Source organism: Thamnophis elegans, chromosome 15 (genome assembly GCF_009769535.1).
Source record: "Thamnophis elegans isolate rThaEle1 chromosome 15, rThaEle1.pri, whole genome shotgun sequence".
NCBI classification, from domain to species: Eukaryota; Metazoa; Chordata; class Lepidosauria; order Squamata; family Colubridae; genus Thamnophis; species Thamnophis elegans.
Window position 1 is genome coordinate 29,204,043 of NC_045555.1, and position 14,199 is coordinate 29,218,241.

The 14,199-nt window shown below is 40.0% G+C and overlaps 1 protein-coding gene across 2 annotated transcripts in view; it reads left to right on the top strand.

Annotated features, from left to right (window-relative positions):
• The window catches only part of NDST2 (N-deacetylase and N-sulfotransferase 2), a 69,926-nt gene that overhangs the window by 47,299 nt on the left and 8,428 nt on the right, over positions 1 to 14,199 (top strand). For both annotated transcript variants that reach the window (XM_032231639.1, XM_032231640.1), the window contains exons 3-7: positions 3,579 to 3,666; positions 4,299 to 4,453; positions 4,956 to 5,141; positions 5,965 to 6,093; positions 12,310 to 12,492. In XM_032231639.1, coding sequence (XP_032087530.1) covers positions 3,579 to 3,666; positions 4,299 to 4,453; positions 4,956 to 5,141; positions 5,965 to 6,093; positions 12,310 to 12,492 — 741 coding nt within the window. The remainder of the gene's footprint in view (positions 1 to 3,578; positions 3,667 to 4,298; positions 4,454 to 4,955; positions 5,142 to 5,964; positions 6,094 to 12,309; positions 12,493 to 14,199) is intronic.

A 14,199-nucleotide genomic window follows, 5' to 3' on the forward strand; every position in this document is an offset into this window, starting at 1 on the left:
AGATCAAGTGTCTTTTGTTTTAAAACTGTCACCCCTAATCTGACGTTGAAGAAGAGATCACGAGATTTGCTATCACAACAGTCTGCATTTATCTTTTGTACCAATGATGTGTGTGGGTTTGCTAAATTCTGGCTTTGTTGCATTACAAATTCAAACTTAACAATCCTCAGGAGGAAAGTAGAGCTAAGCTGACAGCAGACATTTTTAACAATGGCTAATTCAGCATGCATTTGGTAAGAGATGGCAGTGTGGATGACATTTATTGCCCATTTTCCAAACTCTAGAGAAGTCATAGGTTTAGGCGTCTTTTTGAGTACAGTAAGTATAAAATCATAATAAATTTGCCAGGAGAATGAGCCCACTGGATTTTTCTATTTAAATCAATATATGGCATGAGATTCAAAGAAAGTTATCTAAATCTCAGTAGACTATGAGGTTAAAGATTTCACAGTAGTTTGAAAACATTATCCCTCTGATAGATTGCATGATTTATTTTATGTTTACATAGCAGTATATTTTGAAGTTCATTTAAAGTGAGAAGTTCAAGCCCTTTTAAATACTGCTTGTGGTGCACTTTTAAGAGTTTGTTTTGTAATCACATAAGAGGTTAGCCTGTTTCAATGACTGCTTTTAAAATAGTAATAATTGTAATGCAGCTTCCCATAAAAATGGGTTTCTGTTGAAAAAGATAGGAATATAATAATCTGGCTATCTTTTCCTGATGAATAATACAAGAGCCCATAAACAGGATAGTAAGGTCAATCTGGCTAGTTGTGTTTGTGTGTTTGGTTTGATTTTAAACCCTTGCTAAAGTTACAGAAGGGTCAACTTTGCTTTATCCCTCTGCTCAGGAGAAGCAGTTAAATGAAAGAAGTGTAGGGTACGTCTTCCAAGTAGTTAGAAGATGGTGCACTCAGTGGAGCAGGGTTTCATTTTTAATAGTGACATTGCACTGTGTTTTAGAGAAGAAGAGTGGCTTTATGCCTTTTCTCTTTCCCAAAAGTTTGGTACAGTAGGAAGAGCAAGACTTCATCTTTCTTATAAAACTGTGGTGTGATCTCAGCTTGTGGTCCTGTGCCCGAGAATGGGGAAGTTGGCGCAACAAATGAATGAAGTTAGATAGGCAGAACCTGTAATGTCCTGGTGCAAAGGTGGTGAGAACTTGCCAGACTTGGAAAATCTTAACTAAAACCCTGACTTTATCCAAAGAGCATAAGCTCAAATTAGAAATCCTGCTGATTTCATTTCTAATTCCCAGCCTCTTTTAAGGGATGGTCGTCGAGCAATTGTTTTTGTTTTTATCACACATTTCTATGACTCTTTATTCCAAATTGTTGCAAGATGGGATCCCAGCCAAGGATGAAACCCAGAGCTTCACTGGTAGTGCTGTGTGGAATTATAAAAGTTAACCTCTCTTTGCAAAGCTTCTCTGGTGATTACAGAAAGACTCAGATGAGATCATTCTAAAACATACTTTGTTTACCAGTTTAGCAGTGTAAAATGGAGCATTAATCTGACATTAGTTGAACGGATTTGATGCTAAGAAGATAATACTTACTTTTATGCATTTAAAAAAGAATCTTTGCCAAGGGGGAAAGATTAACTTCTTTTTTCAAAACAAAAAACAATAGGTAATCTTGCAAGTTTGTTGACTTCTTAAATGAGAGGTGCAGTGAAGGAACATTTTCCAATGTCAAACAGTTGGCATGTTTTTCACAAATTAATTCCAGAATGTAAGTATATGAACTCCTTGTCAAATCTAGTTTCAGTGTGACACATCTAGCTGCTTGTTTCCACATCATCATCGTTAAAATATTTTTTTTAATGCATATTTTCTGGTGTACATTGAGCAGCAAGTTGGAAGAATATACATACACAATATGCTTATATTGTTTTTGTCTTTTTATTATCTGACATTTGAAAAAGTTGGGAGTGAAAAAATGAAAAAAAGGAAACTGATGCGAAGTGGAAATTTGCAGAGTGAAATCCCCCATTTTCTCCATAGTGAGGGGAGGAGTATCCAGGATGGGTTGACCTTATCCTCTTGTTGATTGGACTGAGTCAGATAAGCTCTTGGTATATGCCCCTGGTCCACCAAGCACCGCCCAGTTATCGACTCAGTCCTTCAACTGGACGGTTTGCCATCCTGGATCTCCGATAATTTTGAGGAATTTTAAAGGAAGAAGAGGATATTCATCTCTCTAGAGCAGCAACCGCAAGCGAGCTGGACAGCTCCCCGAGCTGCCCAGGCATCTGAGTGAGACAAGTATCACTCAGAACAGGAAATCTGCCGGACGAACAGAAAACAAAGGGCACAAAATAAGTCTTGGAAGAGTAAATAAAATTAAACTATATGATGAGCAAATTAGATATAATTGGCCTTACAAAAACATAAAGATCTTTGCTTTCATTCAATCCATGTATGTTCTTAAAAAAGAATAAAAACAGGTTATCATTTTCAGAAATAAAATAGTTTATATAATTATAGGAACAAATGTATTTGCATAATAAAATTTAAAAAGAAGTATGGAGCATTGCCTAGAAGTAATATACTTTCCTGCTGTGACAAAGAAGTTAGAAGCATCTCCTAAATGTTGCTTAGGAAAGTTACACCAGTCAAACTAAATCAATTATAAATGTGGATTTGTTTTCAATATTCTAAAGCGTCAGAACAATATCTGCAAATAATGTTTGGAAACCTTCTATTTCTGCCTTTTATGGATGGTGATTGATTATCAAGCTTGTGGATATTTTGAGATCTGATCTTGAGGAGCATATTAAATCAGGAAACACCCTGTAAAGAGCAGACATTTGGGGATGCTCTTGAACCTAATTGGGTGGAGAGGTGCTCTCAGGAGGACTGGTGCAGTTTCCTGGTAAATGGGAATTCTTTGAATTTATCAACTGACACGTGTGTTGTTATAGTAACCCAAGTTAGGCTTCACTAAGTTGCTTAGCATGATCTTCCTCTCAGAAGATCACCTTCCCAGGTGCTTTGGAATGTCAGGACTCAGTAACACAGAATGCAGATGCCAAGTACCAAAAGGGATTTTAGTCAAATGAGGTTGCTTAGAAACTATATGTATAGGCACTATATATGCTAAATATGAAATAGCGTTTTAAAGAATGAGACAATTACCCACCCTTAAACAAACAGTACACAAGCAGAAAAGGTATCCAGAATGATTGTGGAGACAATTGAACTGGAGTGACAAATGCTCAGAATGTCTAGACCGGGAAAGATGCCACAAGTCCAGAAAATGCCAGCACAGTTAGAGATCAAAGAAATATCTCCTCAAAACCCAGACCCAGAAGAAGGCAGATTCAGCTAGCCCAGAATACTCACTCTGGTATATTTCAACCAGGAATCTGTGGCTTTGGGAAGCCTGGAAGTGGGAGAAGAGTGGTGATGTGGGGCTGGGTCTTTTGGACTTATTCAACTTCCAGTTTATGCAGTTGGTAAAAGTCATGAAAGAAGAAACTGTTGAGAAGGGTATGGATTCCTATCATCATGTGAGTTGATTAAGGAACTGGTTCGAATGGTTTCTCTCAGCTTTTCTCTCTTCTTTTCTTGCAAGGCTCTTTTAAACACTCAGAACAAGTTGAGGGCGCTGGTTCCCAATTTCACTTTCAATCTGGGATTCTCTGGGAAATTCTACCACACTGGTAAGATATTTTTTTTGTTCTATCTGAACCTATTCCATTTCTTAGGAGCAAATTTGTATTGGATTCACATTTAATCATAGTTTGCTTAATCATACTCCTCTGAGTTGGCCAGATTCAGGCAATCGTGAAAGGGAGCTGCCCTGAGTTTGGTATAAGATGGGCAGCTATATTCATGCTTTAAGTTAATAAATAAATAAGCCTGCTGATTCAAAAGAAAGCCAAATTCCTGCATAGTGAAAAATAACAAACAAAGAAATAACTGGTACAGTTAGGATATTTACCCAAGATTTCTTTTATCAGTCAGCTCCTTGCTTCTATTTATAGGTTTCTTAACTAAATGTGCTTGGCACCGACTCAGGGAGCCAAGTTTTTGAGTCTAATGGTTTTGGACAAATGGTCAGAGGCTTAATCTGCTGTGACACCAGCAGAAGGTTTTCTCTCTTTGAGGTGAAAGGAGCTTCCTGTCTCAGTGAAGACCTCATTAGGAGACAAAAACAAATGGCTGGTGGATTTTATTCTTCAAATCTGTTGTGCAGTAGTGTAAATTATGTTTTGTCTTGTTGGCCTTTTAGTATCTTTGCTCAATAATGACCCAGCAACCCTAGCTCAGTCCTTTTTCCATGGGCTTCCAGGTACAGATGAGGAAGATGAAGGAGATGATATGCTCTTGAAGAACAGGAAGGAATTCTGGTGGTTTCCTCATATGTGGAGTCACATGCAGCCACATCTCTTTCACAACGTTACTGTCTTGGCAGAGCAAATGAAACTCAACAAGCAGTTTGCTTTGGTAAGGGACAACTTTCTGGAATGTTTCAATCTGCTACAAATTTACTATATGACCACTGCTGAGTTCTACGATAAGGATGTAAAGATAATAGCACAGACTGCAGTAGGAGAGAATTTGCAGAAAGTGTTTAAAAAACAGGTGCCATCTGTGACATAGACATCAGAACTCTGTCAGAAAATACGAAATTTCTTGCAATTCCTAAGTGTTGTGTTCTTCCTAATTCCTGCTTCACACTTTCCAGTTCATTAATATTTCACATCTGACCTGGAACTTGTACCCTCTCTCATATCTTCTGTATGTTAGAGAAATTAAACATGTAACTGATTTGTATTGATCTGTCCATCCTATCTGTCCATTCTACTTAATGACTTTATGGCAAGCAAACAAGTTTTGCTTTGTTAACTATATATCCTTGTTCCACCATAGCCAGCTGCCCTTCTCTTCCCTGTTGCTAAATTGCTAACAATGAAGTAAAACTCTTAAACATTTGTTTACATCCCAGGAACATGGAATTCCTACAGACATGGGCTATGCAGTAGCCCCCCACCACTCAGGGGTTTATCCAGTTCATGCCCAACTCTATGAAGCATGGAAAAGTGTCTGGGACATTGGGGTGACCAGCACAGAGGAATATCCTCATCTTCGACCTGCCCGATATCGCCGAGGGTTCATCCATAACGGAATCATGGTAAGAAGATGCTGAGCCCTATTAACTGCCTAGAGGAGAAAAGAAATGCGACCCGTTCAGGAGTTAATAGGTTTGATTTTCTCGTACTTTGAAGCATTGTATTTGTGTTTTGTTGGGACTCAAAAAAACAGGTTGAAAGTTAATTAGGTGAGATGGACATGCCAATAAGTTTAAGTGACAGTACCCTTCCCCGTCACACCTCCCAGACTATAGAAAAGATGGAACCCACCAGTCTTAACAATACTGTAATTGGATTCTTAAAAGGACATTCCAGTTACAGTGTTTAGACAGATCAGGATTAATTTATAAATAAAATCCTTTGGTAGATCTTTCCATGAGATTTGTGGGGGGGGGGGGGGCACAAAGAAGTGCAGGGGTCATATTTCCAGAAACTAAAAGTATTCTGTTGGCGTATGACCCACCCACCCCCGATGGAGTTTCATTGTTGGGAAAGGCACTAGAATACAGCTTGGCTCAATAGAGATAACCACACAAATCCATCTTATTTCTGGTCCAACTCATTGTGTGATAATAATTCTATACAATGAATAAAAAATATTTTGAGGAAGAGTTATTTCATCTCTTAGCTTTTTGAAGAATGTGAAAATAAACAATTCTTGGCAATGTCCCTGTCCATCTCAATTCTACCTCTGTAGAAGTTTTCATGGGACTTTAGGAATCTTAGCTGAAGGCCAGGGCATCTGATGTGGAGGGAGTGGATTCTGCCCATCTGTGGCCTCGACCTTTCCCCTCAGCCTGTGACAGTTCACAGCCAGAACCAACACCCTGTTTTAATTTTGCTCCTCCTCTCTGGCTTATCCAGGTGTTGCCTCGCCAGACTTGTGGTCTTTTTACTCACACTATATTCTATAATGAGTACCCTGGTGGATCCAAGGAATTAGACAAGAGCATTCGTGGTGGAGAACTTTTCCTGACGGTGCTCCTGAACCCAGTAAGTAATAAGAATACAAAAGTCTTCATTCAGGTGGTGGACTTCCTCTTTTTTTTCTGCATTTGTAGACCACTAAATAAATGTTAATTGATGTGGGGACTACTAACTTAAATACCCCTTCCTTGCATTTTTATTTATTTTAAAGCATGGAAGTTCAGTTTTTAGCAAATAAGATAATTCTGTGTTTAGAAAAATTGGTATGGTAAAAACATAAATCAAGGATAAATCCATTTTCAGGAATAGGAATATCTCTCTCCTATTTGATTATGCTGCCAACTGTATTTTCCATTCTCAAGTTTTTGTTATTGAAGAATCTTTAGGTAACAGGTGGCTCTATTATGCTTTGACACCAATGCAGCTGTAGAGCTGTCAGTCAAATTTTTCTGACTTTTGCTGAAGAAATGAATGGCACTTTCCATCAGGCGTTTGTAGAGTGAAAAAACTAAGCATTCATGATGTGAGAAGATGACTTTTTGCAGTCATAACATTCATTAGTAAGGCTAATTTATACAATCCTATCAAATTGCACAGTTCCAAATTGTTAAATTGTTAAAAGACTAAAAACAGTGTACCTCTTTTTGCTTTGTAGTCAAGCACTTCCTCAAGTCATTGAGAAAAGTCTTTGCTGCTGGTCACATGGTATCATCTCTGTTGTTGCCATACTTAAAATCACAGGGCTGGAAGGGACCTTGGGGGTCTTTTAGTCCAACCCCTTACCCAAGGCAGGAGTCCTTCAACCATCCTGGACAAATGGTTATCCAATCTTGTTTTGAAAACCTTCAGCAATGGAGCACCCACAACTCTAGGAGGCAAGCCTTTCCATTGATAACTCATTCTTACTGTCAGGAAATTCCTCTTTATTTCCAAGTTGGATTTCCCTCTGATGAGTTTCCACCTATTGCTTCTTGTCCTGCCCTCAGGTGCTTTGAAATCAGCTCCCTCTTCCCCATGACAAGCCTCCAAGTACCGGAAGACGGCTGTCATGTCTCCCCTAAGCCTTCTCTTCGTTAGGCTCAACATACCTAGTTCCCTTAGCCGTTTGTCTTGATTTAGCCCCATATTCCTCATCATCTTTGTGTACTTCTGTGTACTGTTTCTAGGGCCTCAGCATCTTCTTTGTATCGTGGTGACTAGAACCAAATGCAGTGTTCCAAATGTGGCCTTGCTAATGCAGTATGGAGCAATACTAGAACTTTCTGGTATCATGATTTGCGTCCTCATGAGCTGTAGTAGATTCCAAGATATTGGAATCCTTATTTTGATACTTTAGGGATATAGTGATAAAGCATCCAAATGAGACCTACAACATCCTGGAAAAATATTGCAAGGGATCAGTTTCTGCTTATTGGAAACGGCATCAAGATCACAGAAAGCGATAAGACCTTGCAGCTGGCTATAGCTGATATCTGTGGGCTCCACCCCTTCATTTCCTGGGTTAAGTTTTAGAAGCCCTTAAATAATAAAGATAATTCTGTTGGCCAACGACTTCAATGCCCTCTGGGAAGGCCAGAAGGAGATCTGACTTAGAGATAATTGTGTCATAGCTCAACTGACTTTATGAGTCTCTGAGAGCAGACCATCGTCAGTTTCTAAGGAATGGAATGTACTGTATTTTTTGGAGTATAAGATGCACCTTTTTCCCCTCAAAAAAGAGGGTGAAATCTGGGTGCATCTTATACACTGAATACAGCATTTTTGGCCTCCTGAAACTCCGCCCCCTTCACCAAAATGGCCATGCTTTACCTTTAGGAGGCTTTCAGAGTGCTCCTGGGGACTGGGGAGGGCAGAAATGAGCGAAAAAATGGGCCCTTCTTTGCTTGTTTTTGCTTCCCTCCCCCCACAGCCCCCAGGAGCACTCTATAAGCCTTCTGAAGGTAATGCACAGCCATTTTTTTTGGGAAAAAACAGGCCCATTTTGCAAAAAAGGGGCCATTTTTGGGGAGGTCTGCAGAGTGCAAAAACTTTTTTTAATTTGCCTCTTCGAAATCTTGGCGCATCTTATATTCCGAAAAATATGGTATTTAAATCATTTATCAAAAACTATTAAATACCATTAAGATAAAAATTGAAAGATGTGCAGGAATTTAAACTTGAATGCAGAAAGAGGCTTTGATTAGCAAGGGGATGCTTGTGGCACCTGAAAGAAGCCCCGGCTGAAGTATGTGTTGTTTTGGGACTGGTGTGCAGAACAAGGAAATGATGAAGTTTCTCTAGGGTTCAACAGTGGGTAGAGTGGTCAGATCCAAGCCAGATCCAAAAAGGTCTCCTTTATCAGGTCCTTATTCCACAACCGCCCCCAAAAAGAAATGAAGCTATGAACCAAAGAATGAATGAAATAAAATATGGAATCAACCATTCAAACCTAGACCTTCAAGCAAGCACAGCTGAGAAAATAAAATCAACTGCCCTAGTACATGGGTAGTGTGGTCCATTGATTTGGAAAAATGGAGATCTTCTTTGCAGAGTGCATGCAGTTAAGAGGGAAAGAAAATGCATCAGAATGCTAGGATGACATGGGGCAGCACAACAGGGCAGGTTGCACTGTCTCAGTTGCCCCATGTATCTTCTCCTCTTTTTGGCTGGGATGAAGTATAGTTAGCAACACGATTTCGACAAACTCCTCATGTTCAAATTCTTCATCATGACACACAGATCAGGTGAAGATTCTGTTCCCTTTGTATTTCCAGCTCATAACATTTTCATCTGGTTAATGGGAAAGCTATGAAACAGGCATACTTTGGCTATGGAGATTCTCGGCCATCCAGGTCACGATTGTCCCAAAGGTGCTTTTTCAAAAGGCAACTGGACTTTCTTTGTTTTTCCTTGAAGGTGTTTCACTTCTCATCCAAGGAGCAATTCCGAAGAAGTTTCCTGGATGAGAAGCGAAACATCTTCAGGGAAAAACAAAGGAAGTTCAGTTGCCTTTTGAAAAAGCACCTTTGGGATAGACGACATATGCTTGTTTTTCCTCTCATGTTGATAAAACTTTAATAATAGCTTAGAAATAGTGATAGAGATACATAGGCAGGTTAATTCCAGACTGCAAAATCTCCTGGATAGAGCCCTATCTACTACCCAAGATTCTCAGTCTTTCTCACAGCTGTGTTGTCTTTGTGGGAAGCAGCTATCCAGCTTTTCCTCCATCCAAATTCATTTGAGCTGTACATTCTTCCGGGGAAATGGGTTTCTTTCTGGTATATATAACAAGACTTTGGAAATCTCCTTTCCATAAGGGCTAGAATATTTTTTTCCGCATCAGACTTATTGCAGCTGTATTTAATTGGGGTTGTTTTTTAAACTTAAATGCAGTATCCTTCTGGTATGGATTGTGTGGGGCAGGGGTGCCCAAACTTGGCAACTTTAAGACTTGTGGACTTCAACTCCCAGAATTCTGGATGGAAAATTCTGGGAGTTGAAGTCCACAAGTCTTAAAGTTGCCAAATTTGGAGACTCCTGGTATAGGGTCTTTGGTGCTTAGTTATTTCCTTGTAGATGTTTCATTACCAAACTAGGTGACATTATAGTAGGGAACGGGGTTTGTTCTCATTTTAGGTACTAGTGGCTTGTTCTGCTAGTGTTGGTGGGAATATTAGTTTGTATGTTTGAGTTACTAGTTCCTCAATTGGAGTATTGTTTACTTCTCAGTTGTTGGTCTACTCTAGTGTTAATCTTGGTGTTAGTCTCTGTTTGTCTGGTTGTTGATTGCCAGCGAGGAAGTGTTTTGATCTTTTAGTTTCCTTTTTGTCTTTTTGATTGTCACTTGAATGGCATGTAGTTTTTGTTTAACTCTATTTGCCTGTTGATGGCCGATTTGTCTGAGTGCTAGATTTCCAGGAATTCTCTGGCATTTTTGGACTTGGCTTGGTCTAGGATGTTCACAGTTTCCCAGTTGAAACTAAGGTTAAGTCTGTCCATGTGTTGTGAAATTAAGTTTCATCCTGTTTTCTGACTGCTAGTTGGTGTTCATGGATGCCCTCTGCTAGCACTGACACTGTTAACTAGTTCAGTAATGGAACCTCTGCAAGAAAACCACCAAGCTCAGAGAGCACTAGGGACCCCGCAGTTCAACCCTGAACTACAGATATTCTCTTCTAGACGCTGTGGGTTGTCTTGTTCCTTTCCCCCCACCCCCTTGAAGGCTTCCTGGTTGTCTAGCCGTTCATCAGAGAGGAGCATTTAGTGTAAGAACCCTGCAAAGAGTTTGCAAAGAAGGCTGATGTCCTTAGCAACCCTCTTCCCTCCAATTCAGTTGGAGTTAACAGGCCCATTTAGCGAAGCAGAGCGCTTTTCCCTTTGTAAGGCACCAATTTCCACAGCGCCCCCTCATGACTGACCGAAAAAGGAGGGGAAGGGCAGCCTAATGGTATAGAACAGAAAGACACTGCCTTGGTTTATACCACATACTATACTAGACTAAAATGATGTTGAATAGTTTATACTTTCTGTACAATAGTTTTACATCAAGAATACAGCATGTTATGTAAACACAGCAAATCTGTCAGAGGCAAATTAACACTGACCTGACTTACATGGCTTTTCACTCCTAACTATGTATACTGTACATTTTCAAGGTCTGCACCCTAAGTTCAGCCTTGCCTGAACTTGGGGTATAAACCCCTTAAATGACATGGCTAAAGTTCCACTAATTGCAGCCCCCACCCCCACCCAACGGATAGTCTCTAGAACTTTTCATAACATCTTAAATGCTTCTCCTAGCATGTTCTTTAGCTCAAATTGGCGCCACCCATTGTGGTCACAACAGATAAAAGTACTTGTCTTCCATGTGATAACTACACTTGAGTGTTCAAATGTTAAGATACTATTCATAGTTAAACTGTCTATTGTATTGCTCATAGTATCTGGCACTCATAACTACAATTGTCTGAATTGTGAAAGTTGACCAAGAGGTTATAGAGTTACTACTGCAAGATCAAACATGGGCAACTAGTAAAAATTTGCCAAGTTCTTAGCAATAATTATGGTGTGCAGAAGTCCGTTGGTACCACCAGTCGTAATTGTTGTAGGTTTGATTTTCTCATACTTTGAAGTATTGTATTTGTGTTTTATTGGGACTCAAAACAGGTTGAAAGTTAATTATGTGAGATGGACATGCCAGTAAGTTTAAGTGACAGTACCCTTCCCCGTCACACCTCCCAGACTATAGAAAAGATGGCGCCCACCAGTCTTAACAGTACTGTAATTGGATTCTTAAAAGGAAATTCCAGTTACATTGTTAGACCAGGCGTGTCCAAACTTGGGAACTTTAAGACTTGTGGACTTCAACTCCCAGAATTCCCCAGCCAGCATGTCCACAAGTTCAAGTTTCTTAAAGTTCCCAAGTTTAGACACTCCTGGTTTGGACAGATCAAGATTAATTTATAAATAAAATCCTTGGGTAGGTCTTTCCATGAGATTTGGGGGGGGGGGGCACGAAGATGTGCAGGGGTCATATTTCTAGAAACTAAAGGTATTTTGTTGGCTTGTGACCCCATCCCCACCCCTGATGGAGACTAGTGTGCACTTGTCATACCAATAGGAGACTCCCAAGTTCCTTGCTCTTGAAATGTAATAAACATAAAAAGAGCAATGTAAATAAAATAGCTCTGCATTCAACAGGCTGAGAGATATGATGGCTTTCTTTTCAGAAAAAAAAAGAACTAAGTTGAACTGATGAATTAATTAAAATCTTTTCAAGAAATTCTGGGACACAGGAATTTATTTATATCAATATCCTCTTCGGCAGCAAGGATGATTGTAAATATCAAATCTAAACAAACGAAAGAACAAAAACTTTGGGATCTTGGATATTGAATGCTTTGCAACTGCAGCAGTGGTAGGCTATGACTGGTACATCCCAGTACGGGCGTACCAGTGCCTGCTGGGAGCACCAGGTACCGTTCCGGTATGGTGCTCTGGGGGGGCTGCCCCCCTCTTTACCTGTATTTGAGCCAATCGGGGGGGCTTACGCGCATGGAGCGCACGGCGCCTGCATGACGCTCCACCGAGCACCTGGAGCATCGCGGGTGGTAAGTACGCATGCGTGCGCTGCATGCGTGCAGTGCACGTTCATGTGGTGGACGCCCAGCCCCGTTGCACCGTACTGGTTGCAATGGGATCCGGAACACACCACTGAACTGCAGGAAGCAAAGCAATGGGTCCCAAGTGCATTTGATGGTTGATACTAATGGAAGCTTCCACTTCCTTCCTTCATTGTAGATCAGCATCTTCATGACCCACTTGTCGAATTACGGCAATGACCGGCTTGGGCTCTACACTTTTGAAAGCCTTGTCAAATTTGTGCAGTGCTGGACCAATCTTCGTATTCGGACTTTGCCTCCCATGCAGTTGGCCAAAAAGTATTTTGAAATATTTTCAGAAGAAAAGAACCCTCTGTGGCAGGTGAGGAAGCATTGTTGGGAGAGGGAGGTGGGGGTGGATTTTCCCACTATGTCTAAGATAGGCTCCCATTGATCCCACTTCAGTTGAAGATTTGATTTGATCTTAATACAAAAGTAGAAAGTTCAGAGTTTAATGAATCTTTATTATTTGCTGCAAGAGATGCAAGTTCCTGCATTTCATTTTCACTTTGATTCTTTTGGAATTAACTGGGAATATGGAAAGTTATGGCTGTTTCTGGACCTAGGAAACTTTTATTTTTGAGAGAAGTTTGACATTTTTGAAGTGACTCTGAATCCATTTTCAGCATGAACATGTACATATGTATATACTGAATATGTATATGTACATGTACATATACATATTCAGCATGTATAAGCAAGGTGGGTCATTGGTGAATCCAACCATTTTTCCAGTGGCAGGTCCTGTTGGGTGGGCAGATTACCTGGAAGGGTAATCTAGCTTCAGACCCCCAACTGAGGCTGTTATTTTGACAGGAAAATGATGTTCCTAAATAGGTCTCAGGGCTGTAGAATTGGAAACTGTTGGGACAAACACCAGGGACAGCTCTCCTTTGGCAAGCAAGGGACAAAAACAAAGTCAAAAGAGGCATTACTGATTGTCAGCACATATTTGACCTTCCTTTTAGTCAGAAAGATAACCTTAGAACCCGTTTTTGTTTTTCTTCATGTACCACTCCAGATTATACATTAACCTGTAAATACATCCTGGCATCTCTATCAATCCTTGAAAGAGGAATGTGGAGATGATTATTAGCATACCTATGTTTAGAAATTCAGCTGGGGAGTTTACCTGGGTGGGCAGCTTTCTTTTACTGCTAGAAACTCCCTCTGATAATATGCAATTAAGGAGTCCTTTGGTAAAATAGATAATAAAGGAATTGGAGTCTTTGAATATCAGTTGCTCCCATAAACTGGCTATAAAGGTTATGCTATGCTAAGAATCCAGCTAGACCAACCTTGAATGAAGATAATATCACCTGCCTTAGCTATTTCAAATTCTTGCAATACTACCAGATTGGCACCCCTTTTCCTCCAAATCCTGCATATAAGAGAGAGTATCCAGTATTCATCTTGGTACCCAGGAATGGGTACCAAGATGAACAAATGGTCTATTGTTGAATGCTACAATTGTTGAATGCTACAATTTCCTGCTGCTCAACCAAAATCCCCCCTAACCAAAAAGTATCCAAAATTGGAACCCACAATTTTTTATTCTATCTTCTGGAACACTCTGAATGATCTTCAGGGCTGGAGATGTCTTGAAGATGTCCATCAGATGTCTTCCAAACTAAAGTCACCCAAAGCACCAACTGTTCCTCATAACCATTTTTCTTTGCAAGCCCTCTTGGTGGCTGTCATCTGAACATGCTCTCATGTCAGTGGCCTTCCTAAAATGCGTTGCTCAAAACCAAGCACATGCCAGGGGAATTTGACCAGTGCCAAAAAGATTAGAAAAATTACTTCTCTTGAATTTCCTATTAGGGAAAGAGCAAGAGCAAGCAAACATAACTTCAAAATAAATGCAGATTTCAAAAGATAAACTTTTCAAAAATACTTTTGTCTGCTTTGATGTATTAAATGTTTTCATAACATTATAAAAAAGTAGTGTGATTAAACAGCTTTGATCCAGAGCTCAGTATTCTTGTAGACCATTCACCCAGTATCATAGTAGCACATTCCAAAGCAC